The 22,583-nt window shown below is 35.1% G+C and overlaps 1 protein-coding gene across 3 annotated transcripts in view; it reads right to left on the bottom strand.

The window, feature by feature from the left end:
- The window catches only part of LOC100366304 (regulating synaptic membrane exocytosis protein 2-like), a 238,080-nt gene that overhangs the window by 19,498 nt on the left and 195,999 nt on the right, over positions 1-22,583 (bottom strand). For all 3 annotated transcript variants that reach the window (XM_085508189.1, XM_085508187.1, XM_085508188.1), the window contains exons 15-16: positions 8,350-8,582; positions 7,586-7,730 (exon numbers count right to left, since the gene is read on the bottom strand). In XM_085508189.1, coding sequence (XP_085364315.1) covers positions 7,586-7,730; positions 8,350-8,582 — 378 coding nt within the window. The remainder of the gene's footprint in view (positions 1-7,585; positions 7,731-8,349; positions 8,583-22,583) is intronic.

Genomic DNA, 22,583 nt, shown 5'->3' with positions numbered 1-22,583 from the left:
AGACTGTGTCACAACGCGTTCTATTTATTTCCAACGCGCATGGTCTGATTGCGTTTATTTTGTATTTTTTCGAAATGTATCACTGGCGTTTTTTTTTTATACGTCTCGCAACTGAATGTCCAAGCTGACCTTGTTTTAGCTATAATGCCAGGGAGGGAGAAATTTCATTTTTTTTCGGAAAACAGCCCCGTCCAGCCACCATTCATCGCATGTGATGTGATGTCATGACAGACCGCACACTGAACTCTTGAAGTACACAAAACGTGATTGGTCATTTTTCGACATGATTGGTTGCGACCCGGAAGTAGTTCACTCTCGCTCAACTTTCCTGGTAAGTAGCGTGAATTTATCATTGCCTCTGCCATTTTAATAGTGTGTCATTTTATTGTGGATTTTTTCTAAAATCCAATTATGAATATTTGTGATCGAACGACTCTTGTTAATAATTTTCTGATAATTAATTTTGTTAATATCTATTCTGAGTAATCCTGTAATTTAGCAATTTGGTCTGTTCACGCGAGTCAGAGCATGTGGCTCCCGATGTGGCCACCTATGCTCGATCGGCGTATACGTGTGTGTGTGTGCGGGGGTGGGGGTGGGGGTGGGGGGGGGGTTGTGAACTGCGGTCATGAATAGAAATAATTATTTACTTCATTATACATGCTTTGGGACACTCCTCGCACCTTTTGGGCTAAATCTGTTTTATATGCACAATATGTAATTTATCTAATTTCCATATTTTTTTTAATTGGGATTATCTCTTGAAGAATTCAACATATTTGCCCTTTGAGTCAACTTTGATATGGATATGCATTGTTGTAATAGATGCACTATTAGGGATAATTCACTAATTGGATTAAATCCTAAACAACTCAACAGATTTTGACCAAATCTATAGAGATGTACACTGATGTAATCTGTGTGCCATATTACTATTGGGGTTAATTTGCATATGTAAATTGGCAATAGCTTATTGTTTTTACTAAATTTGGATTTAGTGGTATATGCCAGTATTTTATTTGTGCAATCATTATTTTTATTCAAATTCTAGGCCTCTAAATTTATGTGCTACAAATCCATTGTAGGTATGAATGACATGGTGCTTTCATTAAACCTGTTTGTGTTTCTTCTTTTTTTCAGAGAACATGCAGATTGACCAAACAAGCTGAGGAGACTGCCCTCATAAAAAACAGTTACCCAAATAATGAGGAGACTGCCCTCACAAAAAAGAGTCGCACAATTAATGAGGAAACAGTCACAAATGCAAAATTGAGGGTATAACCCTTACTAATGAATTTCATAATTTACTTTGCAATATATCTGATAATAAACTTGACACTGAACCTGATAATGTATTTGATAATGAATTTGATAATGAATTGAATGGAACTAAATACTGTAAAATGACTAATTTTCACTGGGTTTAAATTTCACTGATTTACCATTTCAGGCATATTCAGTGGGTTTTAAATTCACGGTTTCGTCATTTAGATAATGTGTTCTATGCTAAATTTTACATATTCACTGGGTTTTAATTTAGCGCATTTTCCAGTCAGCAAAATAAGCTAAATTAAAACCCAGTGAATAATTACCCCCTTTACAGTATAAAGCAAGTTGATAGGACTTGTGCTAAGACTAGCAGCGTACTTATACTGGGTAACAAAGATGATTCCTTAAATTCATCTGAAGATTACTTGCTGAATTTTGAACATATTAATAGTCAGAATCTTGAACAGTAGCAGTTAAAATCATGCATGTCTGCTTAATTCCAAAGTACTTGGGTGCCCCTGGGCCTCATGTTTTAGTATAAATTCTAGTAACTGAAATGCAGGATTGTAAAAGAACAAGACAATATGCAAGATTGATGAAATCTTCAGCGAGCACTCAATAAAACAAAAACAATAATATTGGATGAAAACGTCATTACCGATATAAATCATTCTGTTCAAACAATTAAAAATAAGATCACATTTAATTTAGTCAGTATTCATAATGAAATACATAATAACATGTACTTATAAATTTGAATAAGGTTGAACGGCCTTTTCATTTAGTGCCAGTTTATACACCATAAAATCTCTGGTTTAGGCGTCACACTCAGAGAAGAGTGAAAGGCCTTAATTTGGTTCTAAAATAGGCATTGCGAAATGTTGGAATTGAATCCCCCAACAAAATTCACATTGCTTAGTGGTTAGTACCGGTAGCAAATGATCACGGTAGCACAATCTGGTCACTCTGTGTTTCTTGTTTTCGAAGTATAGCAATTGTTGATTATTATTCAGTAATGATTATAATAACGCACAAAAAATTTATTTGATGAATTTTTATGAATTGGAAGTAATATTCAACTTAGTTTCATCGTAAATGAATGATTTCGGTCGAATGTAAATGCTCGATGTGAGACGATATCCGCCATGTTTTTTCATTACACGTGGCTCATTTAAATATGTTAATGATGGTTCAGTGACCTTGGGTGAACGCAACACGGTAGTAGAGATTCACTGATGTTGTAGCAAGATTTTGCTTTGCTTTGCTTTGATTTTGACGGGGAAAACTGCATGATTTTTTTTTTTTTAAATCAAAAAATTAGTTGTTTTCAAAAAATAAACTGTGCATTTAAAGAATAATTTAACATTGTTCACAGAAATAACAGCTCATTGTCGAAACGAAGCTTACCCATTCACGCTATTCACAATAAACATCATACTCTTGAATAGGTGTCAATGACTACGGTAAAATATAAATTAGACTCTTTTAGGCGCCAGGAGTGAATGAAATGTCCAAAATATTAAAACAAGCAGCCTCTCGGCTGAGATAGCTTCACTGTTAGCAATGCACATTTCAATTACAGAACAGAAGATATTTAGAAAATGAACAATATGTATAGTATCAAAACAATCAGACTTGCCGTTTTCAACAAGAAGTGGAAAATATCACTTTTTACTAAAAATTACAAAAATATTCATCAAAATCAGAGAATTGAAGATATCATTACAAATTGAACAAATCTGAGAGAGGTCCACATGTAGTACCTATATATGTAATATCAAAGCAATTGGACTTGAGGTTTTTAACAAGAAGTCAAAAATATCACTTTTTACCAAAAATGACAAAAATATTCACCAAAATTAGAAAATTAAAGATATCATTACAAAATGAACAAATCTGAGAGAGGTCTACATGTAGTACCTATATATGTAATATCAAAGCAATTGGACTTGCGGTTTTCAACAAGAAGTCGAAATAATCCCTTTTTACCAAAAATGACAAAAATATTCACCAAAATTAGAGAATTGAAGATATCATCATGAAATGAACAAACCTAAGAGAGGTCTACCCAAGGTACATATACACCAAGTATCAAAGCATTCAGGCTAGTAGTTTTCAAGGAGAAGTCGAAAAAGTAAAACATTGACAAGGACAGACGACTGACAATCACTCATATGATAAGCTCCGATCGACAAAGTCGACAGCGGAGCTAAAAATACGAATATAATCATAGGCAACCTGCTATTATATAATGAATAAATTGATCGACACAGGGACATTCTTTTCCCCTCGAGTTGTGGATATTTCGGAAATCGTGACACAAGCAAAAGACTGAAAAACGATTTATTTGAAAACTCGCGAGTTTGTCCTCGTGAATTAATCGTTCGTGTACAATAATTTGACAGGGTATACAATTTACAAACTAGTTTCGTAGATTGGAGACAATTGTTTGCTTTTTTGGCTTTTCACAAGAATATAAAGCTGGCAATCATCATAATATTCACGTTCGTACGTCACGAAATGTACACCAATCGTACCCCAATATACATTAAATTTTATCGAAACTGGAGAACTTACCTTTGCAAACACGTCTCTTATGCCGCCTTCTTGAAGTTCTCGGTATCAAATAAGGTTACTAGTTCTTCTAGTAACTAGTGAATGAGACCACTGAGCCGAACAGAATACATGTATAAACAGTACTATAATTAATTGCACGCAACCGAGAAATCATGTGCCGTAATAACAGCAGCGTTACTCACAGATCTAATCTACTGTAATATATTTTATTTCAGCTGGAATTATCATTCTGGGTGTTTTGTATTGAATTTATTTTCAATGATTTTTGACAAGTTGACTGTAAAATATAGGAAAAATGATATATTCGCTGGATTTTACTTTAACTGAAACATTCCTTCAGCGAAAATAGCAAAAAAATGTTGCAAGTGAAAATAAAGTATTTCACAGTAATTAATTTATTCTGAGCATGCGCAGACATTCTGTCAATGTTGCCGGGAGAGGTAATTTTTTATGAAAATCAGGAAAAAGACCCACTTGGGATTTTCAGATCTGGAAAAAAATTTACGTGCATACTCGGAAGAGACTTGTTCATCAACCTGCCAAGTTTCACTGATATTTGCTGTAGAATTTCTGAGAAAATGTTGGAGACAGAAAGCGGAAAATGGAATATGGGAAATGGAAAATGGACATTTGACAAAACCAGAATTATAAAGTCCCCTTTTCAGGCTGCGCCTGAACAGCAACTAAATAAAAATATTGGTTCAAAGAGCAATCAGATTTGTCACAGATGTTTCAATGTGAAATATAGCAATTGAAATTTGTGATAATCCTGTAATATATGCTAAACAATTGTCAATGGAATTTATTTCCATTTGAACTTAGCTGAATTAACATTTGAGGACACAAAATTATATCTCATACTCATCTCAAAATTAAATAGACAGCACCAACACTAGCACACATGTAGACAGTACCAATACTAGCACACATGCAAACAGCACCAACACTAGAACACATGCAGACAGCACCAACACTAGCACACATGCAGACAGCACCAACACTAGCACACATGCAGACAGCACCAATACTAGCACACATGCAGACAGCATCAATACTAGCACACATGCAGACAACACCAACACTAGCACACATGTAGACAGCACCAATACTAGCACACATGCAGACAGCACCAACACTAGCACACATGCAGACAACACCAACACTAGCACACATGTAGACAGCACCAATACTAGCACACATGCAGACAGCACCAATACTAGCACACATGCAGACAACACCAACACTAGCACACATGTAGACAGCATCAACACTAGCACACATGTAGACAGCATCAACACTAGCACACATGCAGACAGCACCAACACTAGCACACATGCAGACAGCATCAACGCTAGCACACATGCAGACAGCACCAACACTAGCACACATGTAGACAACATCAACACTAGCACACATGTAGACAGCATCAACACTAGCACACATGCAGACAGCACCAACACTAGCACACATGCAGACAACACCAATACTAGCACACATGCAGACAGCACCAATACTAGCACACATGCAGACAACACCAACACTAGCACACATGTAGACAGCATCAACACTAGCACACATGTAGACAGCATCAACGCTAGCACACATGCAGACAGCACCAACACTAGCACACATGCAGACAGCATCAACACTAGCACACATGCAGACAGCATCAACACTAGCACACATGCAGACAACATCAACACTAGCTCACATGCAGACAGCACCAACACTAGCTCACATGCAGACAGCACCAACACTAGCACACATGCAGACAACACCAACACTAGCACACATGCAGACAGCATCAACACTAGCACACATGCAGACAACATCAACACTAGCACACATGCAGACAGCACCAACACTAGCACACATGTAGACAGCATCAACACTAGCACACATGTAGACAGCATCAACACTAGCACACATGCAGACAGCATCAACACTAGCACACATGCAGACAACATCAACACTAGCTCACATGCAGACAGCACCAACACTAGCTCACATGCAGACAGCACCAACACTAGCACACATGCAGACAACACCAACACTAGCACACATGCAGACAGCATCAACACTAGCACACATGCAGACAACATCAACACTAGCTCACATGCAGACAGCACCAACACTAGCTCACATGCAGACAATATCAACACTAACACACATGCAGACAACATCAACACTAACACACATGCAGACAACATCAACACTAGCACACATGCAGACAGCACCAATACTAGCACACATGCAGACAGCACCAATACTAGCACACATGCAGACAGCACCAACACTAGCACACATGCAGACAGCATCAACACCAGCACACATGCAGACAGCATCAAGACCAGCACACATGCAGACAGCATCAACACTAGCACACATGCAGACAACATCAACACTAGCACACATGCAGACAACATCAACACTAGCACACATGCAGACAACATCAACACTAGCACACATGCAGACAACATCAACACTAGCACACATGCAGACAGCACCAACACTAGCACACATGCAGACAGCACCAACACTAGCACACATGCAGACAACATCAACACTAGCACACATGCAGACAGCACCAACACTAGCACACATGCAGACAGCACCAACACTAGCACACATGCAGACAGCATCAACACTAGCACACATGCAGACAACATCAACACTAGCACACATGCAGACAACATCAACACTAGCACACATGCAGACAACATCAACACTAGCACACATGCAGACAACATCAACACTAGCACACATGCAGACAGCACCAACACTAGCACACATGCAGACAACACCAACACTAGCTCACATGCAGACAGCATCAACACTAGCACACACGCAAACACCAACACTAGCTCACATGCAGACAACATCAACACTAGCTCACATGCAGACAACATCAACACTAACACACATGCAGACAGCATCAACACTAGCACACATGCAGACAACATCAACACTAGCACACATGCAGACAACACCAACACTAGCACACATGTAGACAGCATCAACACTAGCACACATGTAGACAGCACCAACACTAGCTCACATGCAGACAACATCAACGCTAGCACACATGCAGACAACACCAATACTAGCACACATGTAGACAGCATCAACGCTAGCACACATGCAGACAGCACCAACACTAGCACACATGTAGACAGCATCAACACTAGCACACATGTAGACAGCATCAACACTAGCACACATGTAGACAGCATCAACGCTAGCACACATGCAGACAGCACCAACACTAGCACACATGTAGACAACATCAACACTAGCACACATGCAGACAGCACCAACACTAGCACACATGCAGACAACATCAACACTAGCACACATGCAGACAGCATCAACACTAGCACACATGTAGACAGCATCAACACTAGCACACATGTAGACAGCATCAACGCTAGCACACATGCAGACAGCACCAACACTAGCACACATGTAGACAGCATCAACACTAGCACACATGCAGACAACATCAACACTAGCACACATGCAGACAGCACCAACACTAGCACACATGCAGACAACATCAACACTAGCACACATGCAGATAGCACCAACACTAGCACACATGCAGACAGCACCAACACTAGCACACATGCAGACAGCACCAACACTAGCACACATGCAGACAGCACCAACACTAGCACACATGCAGACAGCACCAACACTAGCTCACATGCAGACAGTATTCAGCAGTAAAACTACTTACGCATTAGAACTATCAGAACTAAGACTGCATATACTGCCATCTGTGCTCTCCCTACTTGTCTGTTTGACCATTCGATTTCTTAACTCAGCTGCAACACCAACTTCTTCACTTCTCTGAATGGAACTTCTTGCTTTCTTTCCTGAACCTTCGAGAAACAAAAAAAAATTCATCAGTATTAGAAATTACTGCCTGCCTGTATGCACAGTATGGAGCTTTTGGTTGGGCTGGTAAAAGATTACATGCCTGGTAGAATATGGTAACATTTTTGTCAAAGTTTGTTTCAATATAAATTTTGAAAATGCAATTATACTAAATAATATTGAATGAAGTTGAACAACATTTAGACAGGAGGGTTTTGTATTGAATTGTATGTGAGAGCTCAAGGTCTCTTACTCAGTACAATTAACACTAATATCACTGAACTGACCAAGTAGGATAAAGTCTCCTGGTTTCACCAACAAAACCTCAAGTGTCCCTTATATTTATTTGCTTGGAGGTGCTTGAGCAATTCAGCTTTGCAAATGTTTTTTTTTTGGACCAGTCATAAAGTGTGACACTAGCACTGCCAGATTGCACAGCCAGTAAGTATGGAAGGCTATGGAGATGAATAATTTGCAGGGTTCATCATCTACTCTAATTCAACTACACCCATTATATACATTTTTCATTCAGGGAGATCCTGAATTTAGAATTTTTGGCCTTGAAATTGGGTGCTCTCAGAATTCTGAAGCTCAAACTTGTATCCTAAAAGCAATTATACACACCTATTGCATTGAGTTGAGATGTACTATTACTCTTTTTGGATAGTCCCACCAACGCGGCAACTTTGTAACCAATACTAGCACGCCGTTTCTTGCCTTCTCTTGTATTTGGTTCTGCTGCAGAGTCAGATATACTACCATCAGTCTTTTCATGGGCAAACACATCATTGGAACTTGAACTCCGATTAAGAGGCTTCTTTTGCGGCGTGTTTCCCTGCATTTTGGCACTAAATGCACTGTGAAAATATAATATACATAGACTATTTTAGATCTTTGAAAAATAACACGATAGTTTCACCGAAAAAAGACACCAACAAATCTCATAAAATGGCCCTTAACTGTTGTACATAATACATCTTGTAGAGAACAAAGACAAAGTTATGAATACCACTACAAACTATCAACATGTTTACCACTTTATTTTTGGAAACCTAATTCTTTTGATCTCATGGTAAAAATAAACTTATTGCGAATGTTCACTAAATTCCAAATATGGATGGTAATAAGCTAATTACCATATCCCAAATATGGATAGCTAATTACCATATACCAAATATGGATAGCTAAATACCATATCCCAAATATGGATAGCAATAAGCTAATTACCATATACCAAATATGGATAGCAATAAGCTAATTACCATATACCAAATATGGATAGCAATAAGCTAATTACCATATACCAAATATGGGTAGCAATAAGCTAATTACCATATACCAAACATGGATGGCAATAAGCTAATTACCATATACCAAATATGGGTAGCAATAAGCTAATTACCATATACCAAATATGGGTAGCATTAAGCTAATTACCATATACCAAATATGGATAGCAATAAGCTAACAAGCCATGCATGGCACAGTCCCCGTTAGTTATCAAATTTAAGATATATAGTTTTGTTTATAGTAATATAGCTGGAATATAACCATATCAGGAATATGATTTTTTAACATTAAAATGATTGACATTTGTATCTGATCGTCAAACAAGTATTGTCCATATTGAGAGATATTGCTCTGGAACAGCATTCAAAATCAGCCATTTTGAATACATGTATATATATATAACATGATGTATAACGAATATATAAAACTTGAATATAATCAGTCAAAGCATTTAAGAGATAAGGCTCTAGAAGCCCAATCATTAAAACAAAATGGCCGCCAGTCAGACATTTTGAATCCAATCTGAAAAATAAAATGATGTGCATCAGGAACCCGTAATGTCTAATGTATGTTATAAGTTTGAATAAAATCCATCCAGAAATGCTTGATATTTGATGATTTTTTAGCACAAAAATGACCACCATTCGGCCATTTTGAATAGGATCGTCAAACCAATATATCTGTTTGTCTATGACATGATGTATAATGAATATTTAAAATTTGAACATAATCAGTCAAAACAATACATGACATGTCATGTCATGTCATGTCATAGCCCCCGCTCAGAAAAAAATTAAAAATTAATATTGAACTGGGTTTGCGTCAGAGTGAATTAATTCAATAGTCGAGTTCACGTTACACAAAGTACGGGCTAAGATTTAAGCTGATTTAGGCTTATCTAGTATATTTGCATTTCGGCTAGACCCAATCGCGTCTACACACAGGGAGGGCCAGTCGTTAGCACGGGCTAAGGTGCAAACCGCTATTTACGAACGAAAAATGGATGACACGCGCGAGGTTCTATTTCTTCTGCTGACATGTTTCGTTCTAATTTTGAAGCGAAGTGCACAGGAACGCGAGAGAAGACTGACCCAACTTATTTGGATGCACAGAAACAGTATACAACGGCGTAACAGAATACAGTTTTATTAATGCATGTCGTAGACAGCAAACCAAATTTATTTTGTCTACGATTGGTGCTGCTGTACGCTCTACTACAGCGATCCGATCATTGTGGAAGTGTGTACACTGAGCTCGGTTGCCATTTTGGGAATAAGAAAGTTGGATATATTTGATCACGCGCATAATGTTCACACCCAAAGGTCGCCACAGAGGGCGCTTATCCCTGGGCTAAGCGTTCGCACACACTTCGTTAGCCAGTGCTAAGGGTCTAGACCGCGTCTTAAATTTGGATCAGATTTAACCCGTATTTAGCATTCCTTAGCCCGTGCTAAGCGTTCACACACGTTTGCTTAGCACGGACTAAGGAATTTGACCTCTTAGCCTGTGCTAAGGAGCTGTGCGTGAACGCAAATATTGTGAGCTGTATTAAAATCCCATTATTAATTGTTCAGAATTGATGTGTTACAATTTTAGGGGGGTGGGGTAAAAAAAATATTCATTTGGCTTTTCTGAGACAATGTTAAACATATAATGCGATGTGCACTTGTAAACAATTGTTACCTGTCCCTGTACCAACTTTGAACAAAACTGGATGACGCATATCTGAGAAAAAGCTTGTTTTTTTTAGATTTTTAAGGAAAAAAATGGCCTCCAAGTCATAAAAATTTATTCAATCAAACAGGTCATGAATGACACTGCCTTCACTTGTTGTCATTTGGAAGTTGCAACATATAATTTGTCCAGTTTTTGGCATGAACATAAATTGGCAAACATGATTTCTATGGCATTTTCAAGTTTGTAGCACTCTCCATCCTGGTCTCAGGAAGAACACCAGAGAGCAACAAACAAGTACAACAGGTATCAAAGAAAGCTTAGAAAGAACTCCCGTGTGCTGAGAGTATTGAAGACACATTAAAAATTAATTCAAAATTACCTGTACATGAGATATTGATAGAAAAGCTGAAAACTAATTATGTACATCAGGTAACTAATATGAACAGAACAGAACAAAAAAATTATGAATTATTATGCTAATTAGAGAATTAATATGAACAAATTTTAACCCAAAATTTATCAGGCCTGTCTATTGTCCTAGAGCATTTATGTATCAAATTTTATTCAAATGTGATGATCAGTAATTGAGATATCAGTGTTAATTAATTATGTTAATTAGGTGATTAACAAGCATAAATATTTACCAAAAACTAATTGGGTTTCTGCATAGTTCTCTTTAAAAGTTTCATTAAAATCCAATTTGTGGTTCTTTATATACCAGTGGAACATTATGCAAATTAGGTAATTAATATCCAATTAAAACTAATTAGGTCTCTGCATAATCCTAGAAGATCTATGTAGCAAGTCTCATTGAAATATGATGATTACTACTTGATATATCAAAAGCTGAAAATTAATTAATTATGCAAATTAGATAATTAATATGTACTCATATTACCCTAAAAACTATCAGGTTTGTGCAGTGTCCTATGGCATCTATGTACCAAGTGTCATTGAAATGTGATGATTACTACTTGAAATATCAAAAGCTGAAAATTAATTAATAATGCAAATTAGCTAATTAATATATACTGATATTAGCCTAAAACTATCAGGTCTGTGCAGTGTCCTATGATGTCTATGTACCAAATTTCATTGAAATGTGATGATTACTACTTGAAATATCAAAAGCTGAAAATTAATTAATTATGCAAATTAGCTAATGAATATATACTGATATTAGCCTAAAACTATCAGGTCTGTGCAGTGTCATATGATGTCTATGTACCAAATTTCATTGAAATGTGATGATTACTACTTGAAATATCAAAAGCTGAAAATTAATTAATTATGCTAATTAGGTAATTAATATGTACTCTTATTACCCTAAAAACTATCAGGTCTGTGCAGTGTCCTATGACATCTATGTACCAAGTGTCATTGAAATGTGATGATTACTACTTGAAATATCGAAAGCTGAAAATTAATTAATAATGCAAATTAGCTAATTAATATATACTGATATTAGCCTAAAACTATCAGGTCTGTGCAGTGTCCTATGATGTCTATGTACCAAATTTCATTGAAATGTGATGATTACTACTTGAAATATCAAAAGCTGAAAATTAATTAATTATGCAAATTAGCTAATTAATATATACTGATATTAGCCTAAAACTATCAGGTCTGTGCAGTGTCATATGATGTCTATGTACCAAATTTCATTGAAATGTGATGATTACTACTTGAAATATCAAAAGCTGAAAATTAATTAATTATGCTAATTAGGTAATTAATATGTACTCTTATTACCCTAAAAACTATCAGGTCTGTGCAGTGTCCTATGACATCTATGTACCAAGTGTCATTGAAATGTGATGATTAGTACATGAAATATCAAAAGCTGAAAATTAATTAATTATGCAAATTAAGTAATTAATATGTACTCATATTACCCTAAAAACTATCAGGTCTGTGCAGTGTCCTATGACATCTATGTACCAAGTTTCATTGAAATGTGGCAATTACTACTTGAAATATCAAAAGCTGAAAATTAATTAATTATGCTAATTAGGTAATTAATATCTACTGATATTACCCTAAAAACTTTCAGGTTTGTGCAGTGTCCTATGACATCTATGTACCAAGTTTTATTGAAATGTGATGATTAGTACTTGAGATATCAGTGGAAAAGCCGAAAATTGATTAATCATTATGCAAATTAGGTAATTAATATTGCACAGATTTTTACCCAAAACTAATCAAATCTGCGCATTAGTTTGGAGCATCTGTGTGCCAAGTTTCATCAAAATCCAATGAGTGGTTCTTTAGATATCAGTGGAACAGTCATGAAACAGCTAAAAATCAGCTAATTATCATGCAAATTAGGTAATTAATATGCATGGATTTTTACCAAAACCTAATCAAATCTGCGCATTGGCCCAGAGCATCTATGCACCAAGTTTCATCAAAAACTGATGTATGGTTCTTGAGATATCAGTGGAACAGTCGGACACACATACACACACACACACACACACACACACACACACACACATACATACAGACACACTAACTGCAAAGACTCCCTTTTTGTGCTTCGCACACGGGAGTCAAAAATGGCATGCAAGTATGCAAATCAGATCTGCAAATATGTTGAAGAGTCAGTGTTGTGTCTGTTTGGATAAACTTCCTTGTACAACTGTATTCCTAATACAAGGACACTGTCAATCACAGAACTGTACCAGCGAAAAACTTCTGATATTTTAGTCAGCAACAGGGCAAAGATATCAATTGTCATATCAATATCTCTAAATAAGGACAAGAGTACTTCTCATATGACAATGATACAAATAAAGTGCAAGAATCCAGAAAAATATTATCAAGTTTTTATTATCATACATTAATATTAACAAATCGTGTGAAATTGAACTTTTATGTACAGAGAAACACATATTTATGCTTTGGTTGACAGAACTTCTCAAAGTAAAAATCAAAGAAAGCTTAGAAAGAACTCCTGTGTGCTGAGAGTATTGAAGACACATTAAAAATTAATTCAAAATTACTTGTACATGAGATATTGATGGAAAAGCTGAAAAACAATTACTGTAAAATGACTAATTTTCACTGGGTTTAAATTTCACTGATTTACCATTTCGGGCATATTCAGTGGGTTTTAAATTCACGGTTTCGTCATTTAGATAATGTGTTCTATGCTAAATTTTACATATTCACTGTGTTTTAATTTAGCGCATTTTTCCAGTCAGCGAAATAAGCTAAATTAAAACCTAGTGAATAATTACCCCCTCTACAGTATGTAAATCAAGTAACTAATATGAACAGAACAGAACAAACAAATTATGAATTATTATGCTAATTAGAGAATTAATATGAACAAATTTTAACCCAAAATTAATCAGGCCTGATTAATTAGGAGATTAATAAGCATAAATATTTATCAAAAACTAATTGGGTTTCTGCAATTTTATTAAAATCCAATTTGTGGTTCTTTATATATCAGTGGAAAATTATGCAAATTAGGTAATTAATATCCAATTAAAACTAATCAGGTCTCTGCATAATCCTAGAAGATCTATGTCGCAAGTCTCATTGAAATATGATGATTACTACTTGATATATCAAAAGCTGAAAATTAATTAATTATGCAAATTAGCTAATTAATATATACTGATATTACCCTAAAAACTATCAGGTCTGTGCAGTGTCCTATGACATCTATGTACCAAATTTCATTGAAATGTGATGATTACTACTTCAAATATCAAAAGCTGAAAATTAATTAATTATGCTAATTAGCTAATTAATATATACTGATATTACCCTAAAAACTATCAGGTCTGTGCAGTGTCCTATGACATCTATGTACCAAGTGTCATTGAAATGTGATGACTACTTGAAATATCAAAAGTTGAAAATTAATTAATTATTCAAATTAGCTAATTAATATGTACTGATATTACCCTAAAAACTATCAGGTCTGTGCAGTGTCTTATGACATCTATGTACCAAATTTCATTGAAATGTGATGATTACTACTTGAAATATCAAAAGCTGAAAATTAATTAATTATGCTAATTAGGTAATTAATATGTACTCTTATTACCCTAATCAAAGAAAGCTTAGAAAGAACTCCCATGTGCTGAGAGTATTGGAGACACATTAAATATAATTCGAAATTACTTAGCTGAAAACTAATTATGCAAATCAGAAAATTAATATGACCAGATTTGAGTGTAAAACTAATGAGGTCTGCGCAATGTAACAGAAAATCTATGTCTCCAAGTTTAATTGAAATGTGATTAAAACAAAAAATTATGAATTATTATGCTTATTAGGGAATTAATATGAACAGATTTTTACCCCAAACTAATTAGGTTTGTACATTGTCCTAGAGCATCTTTGTACTAAGTTTCATTGAAATGGAATAATTAGTACCGTGAAAACTCCAAAATTTCGACCCCTCTAAAAATTCACCCACCTATTTATTTGCCGGGTTTCGGTGTTTTATTTACCTCCAAATTTTCGACTCCACTAAAAATTGCCAACTCATTCTTATTCGAAAATTGCGACCAGTTTTAGTTTTCCCTCAAACGAAAAAAACCCGATGTGAGCGTTCAAACGGGACCTTCCTCGAAGGCATGAATCCGGGTTTCTGATTGACAGAGAGATTTTTATTTTATTGGTAACGAAAATATATTCTAAATAAACGAAGTTTCAAATAAAAACGAACACAAAAATCTCGGCATGCTGCGTTTCTGAATTGTTGATTATTACTGTACTCAGTAGTGATTATAATAATGTACACAAAATAAATTTGTTGAATGGTTATGAAATACAAATAAAAGTCAACTTAGTTTCATCGTAAGCGAATGATTCCGGTCTCGTATAAACGTTTGATGCTGTAGGATATCCGCCATGTTCTCTTAGGTCAAATAGGTCAAATCGCTAATTAACCAATCAAAAAGCTGGATGATGCCAACGTGTTCAAATTACCATAGCTTATTTAAATATGTTAATGTTATTGAACGCAATGCGGAAGAGATTGATGTTGTAGTAGGATATTTTGGCTTGGATTTTGATGCGAAAACAGCATGATTTTTTTTAAATAAAAAAATTAGTTGTTTTTAAAAAATAAACTGGTCATCTGAAGAATAATTTAACATTGTTCACAGTGATAACAGCTCATTCTCGAAAGGAAGCTTACCCGCTCACGCTAGTCACGATAAAAATCATACACGTGTACTCTTGAATAGACAAACGTCAATGACTACGGTAAAACTTAGACTCTATTTTAGCCGGCAGGATTGATTGAAATGTCCGAAAAATGACGCCAAAATACACCTTAAAAGTCCCATTTTTATTTTCTTAAATCCCATTTTATTTTTTAATCCAAGGGCGAATTTACGGCAGAATTTGGTCCCTCAAATAAGGGACACGTGAGCTTTGATTCTAACCGGATACATTGCACTGGGTCGGGGAGATAGTTTGCTAAACTTCCATGCATCTTTTGTCCAATGGGTACCTGTACTTCGAACATTCGCAAGTTTTTCTAGGTAGTGCGAGACAGCTTTGTCTTTAGACCTATTAGTTTTGTGCTGACCTCTTCTCCGCGTCTTGATGTTTTGTTTTGCTTGTCATAATACTCACTGATTGATAACTTTGTTTAGATTTTGAGTTACAACTCGGCCACGACCTTTGCTTTTACCGTGAAACATGAGGAAGTTTACGTCAATTGACGGACATTGCATTTTTTAAAAACTAATGAAGCACACTGTCTATCATCCCCATTTTTTCATTTGCTGATTTCTATTCTGAAAAATTCGACCGTCCGAAAATGCACCTTAATTTTGACTCTAAAAACACGTCACATATCTAACACCAATTATTTAAAACCGGTCGAAATTTTGGAGTTTTTACGGTACTTTAGATATCAGTGTGAAAGCTTAAAATTGGTTAATTATGCAAATTAGCTAATTAATATGTACAGATTTTAACCCACAATTATTCAGGTCTGTCTATTGTCCTACAGCATCCATGTACATTCATTGATATGTGATGTATAGTACCTGAGATATCAGTGTGAAAGTTGGTTAATTATGCAAATTAGTTGATTAATATGCACAAATATTTACCGGAAACTAATTGGGTCTGCATAATTCTAGATTCATTGAAATGTGATGATTAGTACTTTAGATATCAGTAGAAAAGCTGAAAATTAATTATGCAAAATAGGTAATTAATATGCACAATTATTTACCCTAAAACTAATCAGGTCTCTGCATAGTCCTAAAGGATCTATGTACCAAGTTTCATTGAAATGCGATGATTAGTACTTGAGATACCCGTGGAAAAGCTGAAAATTAACTAATTATGCAAATTAGGTGATTAATATGCACAAATATTTATCGAAAACAATCAATCTTTGCATAGTCCTTGAGTATGTAAGTACCAAGTTTCATTGAAATGTAATGCTAACTACTTATATCAAATGCTGAAAATTAATTAATTATGCAAATTAGGTAATTAATATGTACTGATATTACCATAAAAACTATCAGGTCTGTGCAGTGTCGTATGACATCTATGTACCAAGTTTCATTGAAATGTGATGATTAGTACTTGAGATATCAGTGGAAAAACCGAAAATTGACTAATCATTATGCAAATTAGGTAATTAGTATCCACGCATTATTACCAAAAACTAATCAAAACCTAGCATTAGTTCAGAGCATCTATGTACCAAGTTTCATCAAAATCCAATGAGTGGTTGTTTAGATATCAGTGGAACAGTCATGGAACCACTAAAAAATAGCTAATTATCATGCAAATTAGGTAATTAATATGCACGGATTTTTACCAAAAATTAATCAAATCTGCGCATATGTTCAGAGCATCTATGTACCAAGTTTCATCAAAATCCAATGAGTGGTTCTTTAGATATCAGTGGAACAGTCATAGAACAGCTAAAAATTAGCTAATTATCATGCAAATTAGGTAATTAACGAGCATGGATTTTTACCAAAACCTAATCAAATCTGCGCATTGGCCCAGAGCATCTATGCACCAAGTTTCATCAAAAACCGATGTATGGTTCTTGAGATAGCAGTGGAACAGTCGGACACACATACACACACACATACACACATACACACACACATGCACACACACTAACTGCAAAGACTCCCATTTTGTGCTTCGCACATGGGAGTCAAAAACTATCAGGTCTGTGCAGTGTCCTATGACATCTATGTACCAAGTGTCATTGAAATGTGATGATTTCTACTTCAAATATCAAAAGCTGAAAATTAATTAATTATGCAAATTAGGTAATTAATATGTACTCATATTACCCTAAAAACTATCAGGTCTGTGCAGTGTCCTATGACATCTATGTACCAAGTTTCACAGAAATGTGACAATTACTACTTGAAATATCAAAAGGTGAAAATTTTAATTAATTATGCTAATTAGGTAATTAATAGCTCCTGATATTGCCCTAAAAACTATCAGGTTTGTGCAGTGTCCTATGACATTTATGTACCAAGTTTTATTGAAATGTGATGATTAGTACTTGAAATATCAGTGGAATAGCCGAAAATTGATTAATCATTATGCAAATTAGGTAATTAATATTGCACAGATTTTTACCTAAAACTAATCAAATCTGCGCATTAGTTTGGAGCATCTGTGTGCCAAGTTTCATCAAAATCAAATGAGTGGTTCTTTAGATATCAGTGGTACAGTCATGGAACTGCTAAAAATCAGCTAATTATCATGCAAATTAGGTAATTAATATGCATGGATTTTTACCAAAACCTAATCAAATCTGCGCATTGGCCCAGAGCACCAAGTTTCATCAAAAACTGATGTATGGTTCTTGAGATATCAGTGGAACAGACGGACACACATACACACACACACACACACACACACACACACACACATATACAGACTAACTGCAAAGACTCCTTTTTGTGCTTCGCACACGGGAGTCAAAAAAAGAGGACCTGCGAAACTTTATACAATTGTCAGACATGCAGCGAATAGTATGCTTTTGTAATATATGCAGTTCCAGTGGCTTTGCTTTCTGAGAAAAAAATTCTGGCTCTGCACCTGAAAAAAAAACAAAAAAACAACATTTAGTCAAAAGTAAGCAGAGGTTGTAGCATAATTATGTGCTCCCATTAGCTGTTAAATTTAATTAAAAAAGATATTTGTGCATCGTCTTTTCAGTACGAAATCATATTACTTAATATATTTATACCAGCCATAAAGAAATTGCATTAGGAATATAAATGGACAACAATTGATGCATGTCTAGCAATATACTGTTTGAAAGGCCGCAAGATGTAATGAAATAGCAAACCAATCACTACTCGAGTAGGACTGGCTGGGAAACTGCACAATACATACAAAAATGTATGCAAATGATATATGAGCAGCTCCACCAAATATAAAAATATTCTTTCCATAGTAATGACTCTAATGTGAATGTGATTTTCCATTCCTTAGCAATACTAGTTTGTGTATTGTATTGTACTGTATCATACAAGTTTATTGTGATTCTCAATGTGTTTGTAATATTATTTAGCTTTATTTAGCATTCTGTTTAGTTGGTTAACTTTACTGTATCTTAATGTAGTTTATTTTATTTTTATACGACCATAGAACAACTCACTGTAGTTTGTTTTAATGTTGAAAAAGTATTATATTATTATTATAATTAAAATCAGTCACAGTACAATAGTGACATATTGCGCGAAATTGTTGCAAGGACAATACTTTTCTCGATTTGCGTGCCGTCGTGCGTCGATAAAAAATGCACGGAATAGTCGGCAGTATCGATCAAGTTCATTTACTAGTGTGACCTTCGTGGCTGGCGAAAAGCAAGATGCCATATAATCTATAAAATAGGCGTCAAGGAGGAGTGAAAGGCCTTAATTTGGTTCTACAGTGGGAGTCATGAAATGTTGGGAAATTACAGTCAATCAAAAAAACTGTTCACATGACAACAAAAAATATTCACTATATTTAATATGCATTATTTTTTTGTTAGTAGTAAATGATCACGGTACGGCAGCTTACTTGTTTTCAGAGTGTTGCAATTGTTGATTAGTACTCAGTGGTGATTATATTAACGTACAAAAAATAAATTCGTTGAATTGTTATGAAATGCAAGTAAAATTCAACTTAGTTTTATCGTAAGCAAATGATTTCGATTACAGGTCTCATGCCACTAATTAACCAATGGCTGCTCGTAGCCCTCAATTTAAATGCCCAGCAAGAACCAATGAAATTTTTTAAATATTATTTTTCTCAGGTGCTCCCTGTTTGAGGGCGTAATCACCTGGGTCAGAGGTGAGACCAACATGTGGTCTTTTGTTTACTACTTAGCGGCTGTGTACCTGTGGGTTTATTCTGTGTGTTAATGGATGTTCTAATCTTGGTGTTTTTCCAGTGATTTCTCTTGGTGCAATCCAAATACAGTAGGTGTGTCTTGTTTACCTGAGATTTGCAAGAGTTTGAGCTGGCCAACATGTTAGTTTTTTTCATATGGTTGATTACTGGCATGTTGATTTCCCATTTTTGAGCCATATTTTCAACTTTCTTCGTCATTTTCATATAGCAATCTCGTCATATGTTAACATTGTCGTCTATGGAAATTCAATTAGTGGTATGAGCCCTGAAGTAACAGTTTGCCTAGGACCACCTGAGGTTGTTGTTTTAACCATAATTATGGCTCTATTCACTGGAATTTAGTCATTTTTGGCAGATCTCATCTTACATAACCAAAGTTTACTTTGACCTAATTATTATAATTTTTGACCTCTCCTGACCTTGCATAGATCTGATAATTATGAGGTTGTGTGTTCAAGCACACATTTCATGAGATCAGCTCCATTGATTTGGCAGGTATAGTGCAAAGTAACTGGGAATCTTTTTTATTTTTATTTTACCACTTTTCTTGCTTTGTATTCATCTATTTAGACACAATGGAGTAATTTTTTATCCAGAAATGTTATATTTTGCTATGCGTTTCACCCATTTCTGTCAATCTCTTATATCTTGGTTGAAGATTTTGAAAATTTGTAATTCGGTATATTTTTTGCCCTAATCTTATTAATTGGCTGTGGTTGGGCTGTGGTCTGTAAATATAAATGTTTTTATTAAACTGGTCCAAAAGTTTTATTCATTCATCAATGAATTATTCATGTCACCACTAATTTCAATGGCTCTAGGAATTCTGAGAAAAATGCTTAACCCCATTTTATGGGTTTTTTGTCTTATTTTCACATTATGGCAGACAAACTTAACAATTTGTAGTGCGGTCATTTCTAATGTACCGTATTCAAAGTTTAATGAGGTCAAAATCCCAAATATTTAAATAAATTCTCAAAATTGTGTTGTGTATCTTGTCACTGACAAGAGATTTGCATACTGTCAGTATATTAGCCAAGTAGTACAACTCTTTCAATTTCACAATTATTGCTCTTTTCTCAGAATTTTTTTGAATAGTTAGCTAATTAATCCCATCTTGAGTTTATTATTGAACAGTGCATGTACCCCCCCCCCAATTAATCAGAAATCCTGTTGATTTGAATTTAATTTGATCAGGGATGTGTAATACAAGTATTTTATATTTAGATCCTTTTCTTGTTTGTATATTTTTATTTTTATTTCTTTTTAAATCATAAAATTGTTTCGTTGAACTACTTTTTTTCACATAAGATTTGATTAAGTATTTTATGTTGAGCAAATTCTATGTGTGGCCATGGTAAATCAAACCACTGTTGTGTTTTGGTATATCCAAGGTTGCCCGTCACAGGTCTCCGGCCTAAATGCAGATACCGTGGAATTGTTTTTTTGTTTTTAATTAATTGGAGAAATAATGAGCTGATGAATTGAGACTTTTGATTCAGTAGAATTTTTTTTTTTTTAAATTATAGTGATAAACTATTTTTAATTGTCATTATTCTATGTATTATTTCTAGAAATTAATTAAAATTACTAATCATGCCAAACGTTGGTCTGTACTTGTTTGTGGTGAATGAGAACATTATATTTTACAGTACTGCATCTAATAATCAGGCTTATATTCATTGCCTACCATCTATTTTGGTGTTATGCTGAGTGTGTATGTTGCCACTTTCTACAACTAATTGTCTGGGTATAGGGCGCCACCAAGTGGTAGATTTTGATAAATAACTCCCAGGGTTTAAATTTTGGGGATTTTTTTTGCATGGGAAATTACTCGTCTAATGATATTCCATCATATATAAGATCAACAAGAACTTTATTAAACCTTCTTATTTCTCTGAAGGTCTCATGCCACTAATTAACCAATGGCTGCTCGTAGCCCTCAATTTAAATGCCCAGCAAGAACCAATGAAATTTTTTAAATATTATTTTTCTCAGGTGCTCCCTGTTTGAGGGCGTAATCACCTGGGTCAGAGGTGAGACCAACATGTGGTCTTTTGTTTACTACTTAGCGGCTGTGTACCTGTGGGTTTATTCTGTGTGTTAATGGATGTTCTAATCTTGGTGTTTTTCCAGTGATTTCTCTTGGTGCAATCCAAATACAGTAGGTGTGTCTTGTTTACCTGAGATTTGCAAGAGTTTGAGCTGGCCAACATGTTAGTTTTTTTCATATGGTTGATTACTGGCATGTTGATTTCCCATTTTTGAGCCATATTTTCAACTTTCTTCGTCATTTTCATATAGCAATCTCGTCATATGTTAACATTGTCGTCTATGGAAATTCAATTAGTGGTATGAGCCCTACATGCTAACGATCCATGCCATACGATATCCGCCATGTTACCCATGCTGACGAGGTGTGTTTATTGACAAGATAGGTCAAGTCGCTAATCAACCAATCAAAATGATGGATGGTGCCCATGTGCTCAAATTACCATGAACATTTAAATATG

The sequence above is a fragment of the Saccoglossus kowalevskii genome, chromosome 14 (genome assembly GCF_978046115.1).
Source record: "Saccoglossus kowalevskii chromosome 14, keSacKowa6.1, whole genome shotgun sequence".
In the NCBI taxonomy this organism is placed as follows: domain Eukaryota; kingdom Metazoa; phylum Hemichordata; class Enteropneusta; family Harrimaniidae; genus Saccoglossus; species Saccoglossus kowalevskii.
The sequence above is the reverse complement of the archived record's forward strand: the minus strand, read 5'-3'. Positions and strand labels throughout refer to the sequence as shown.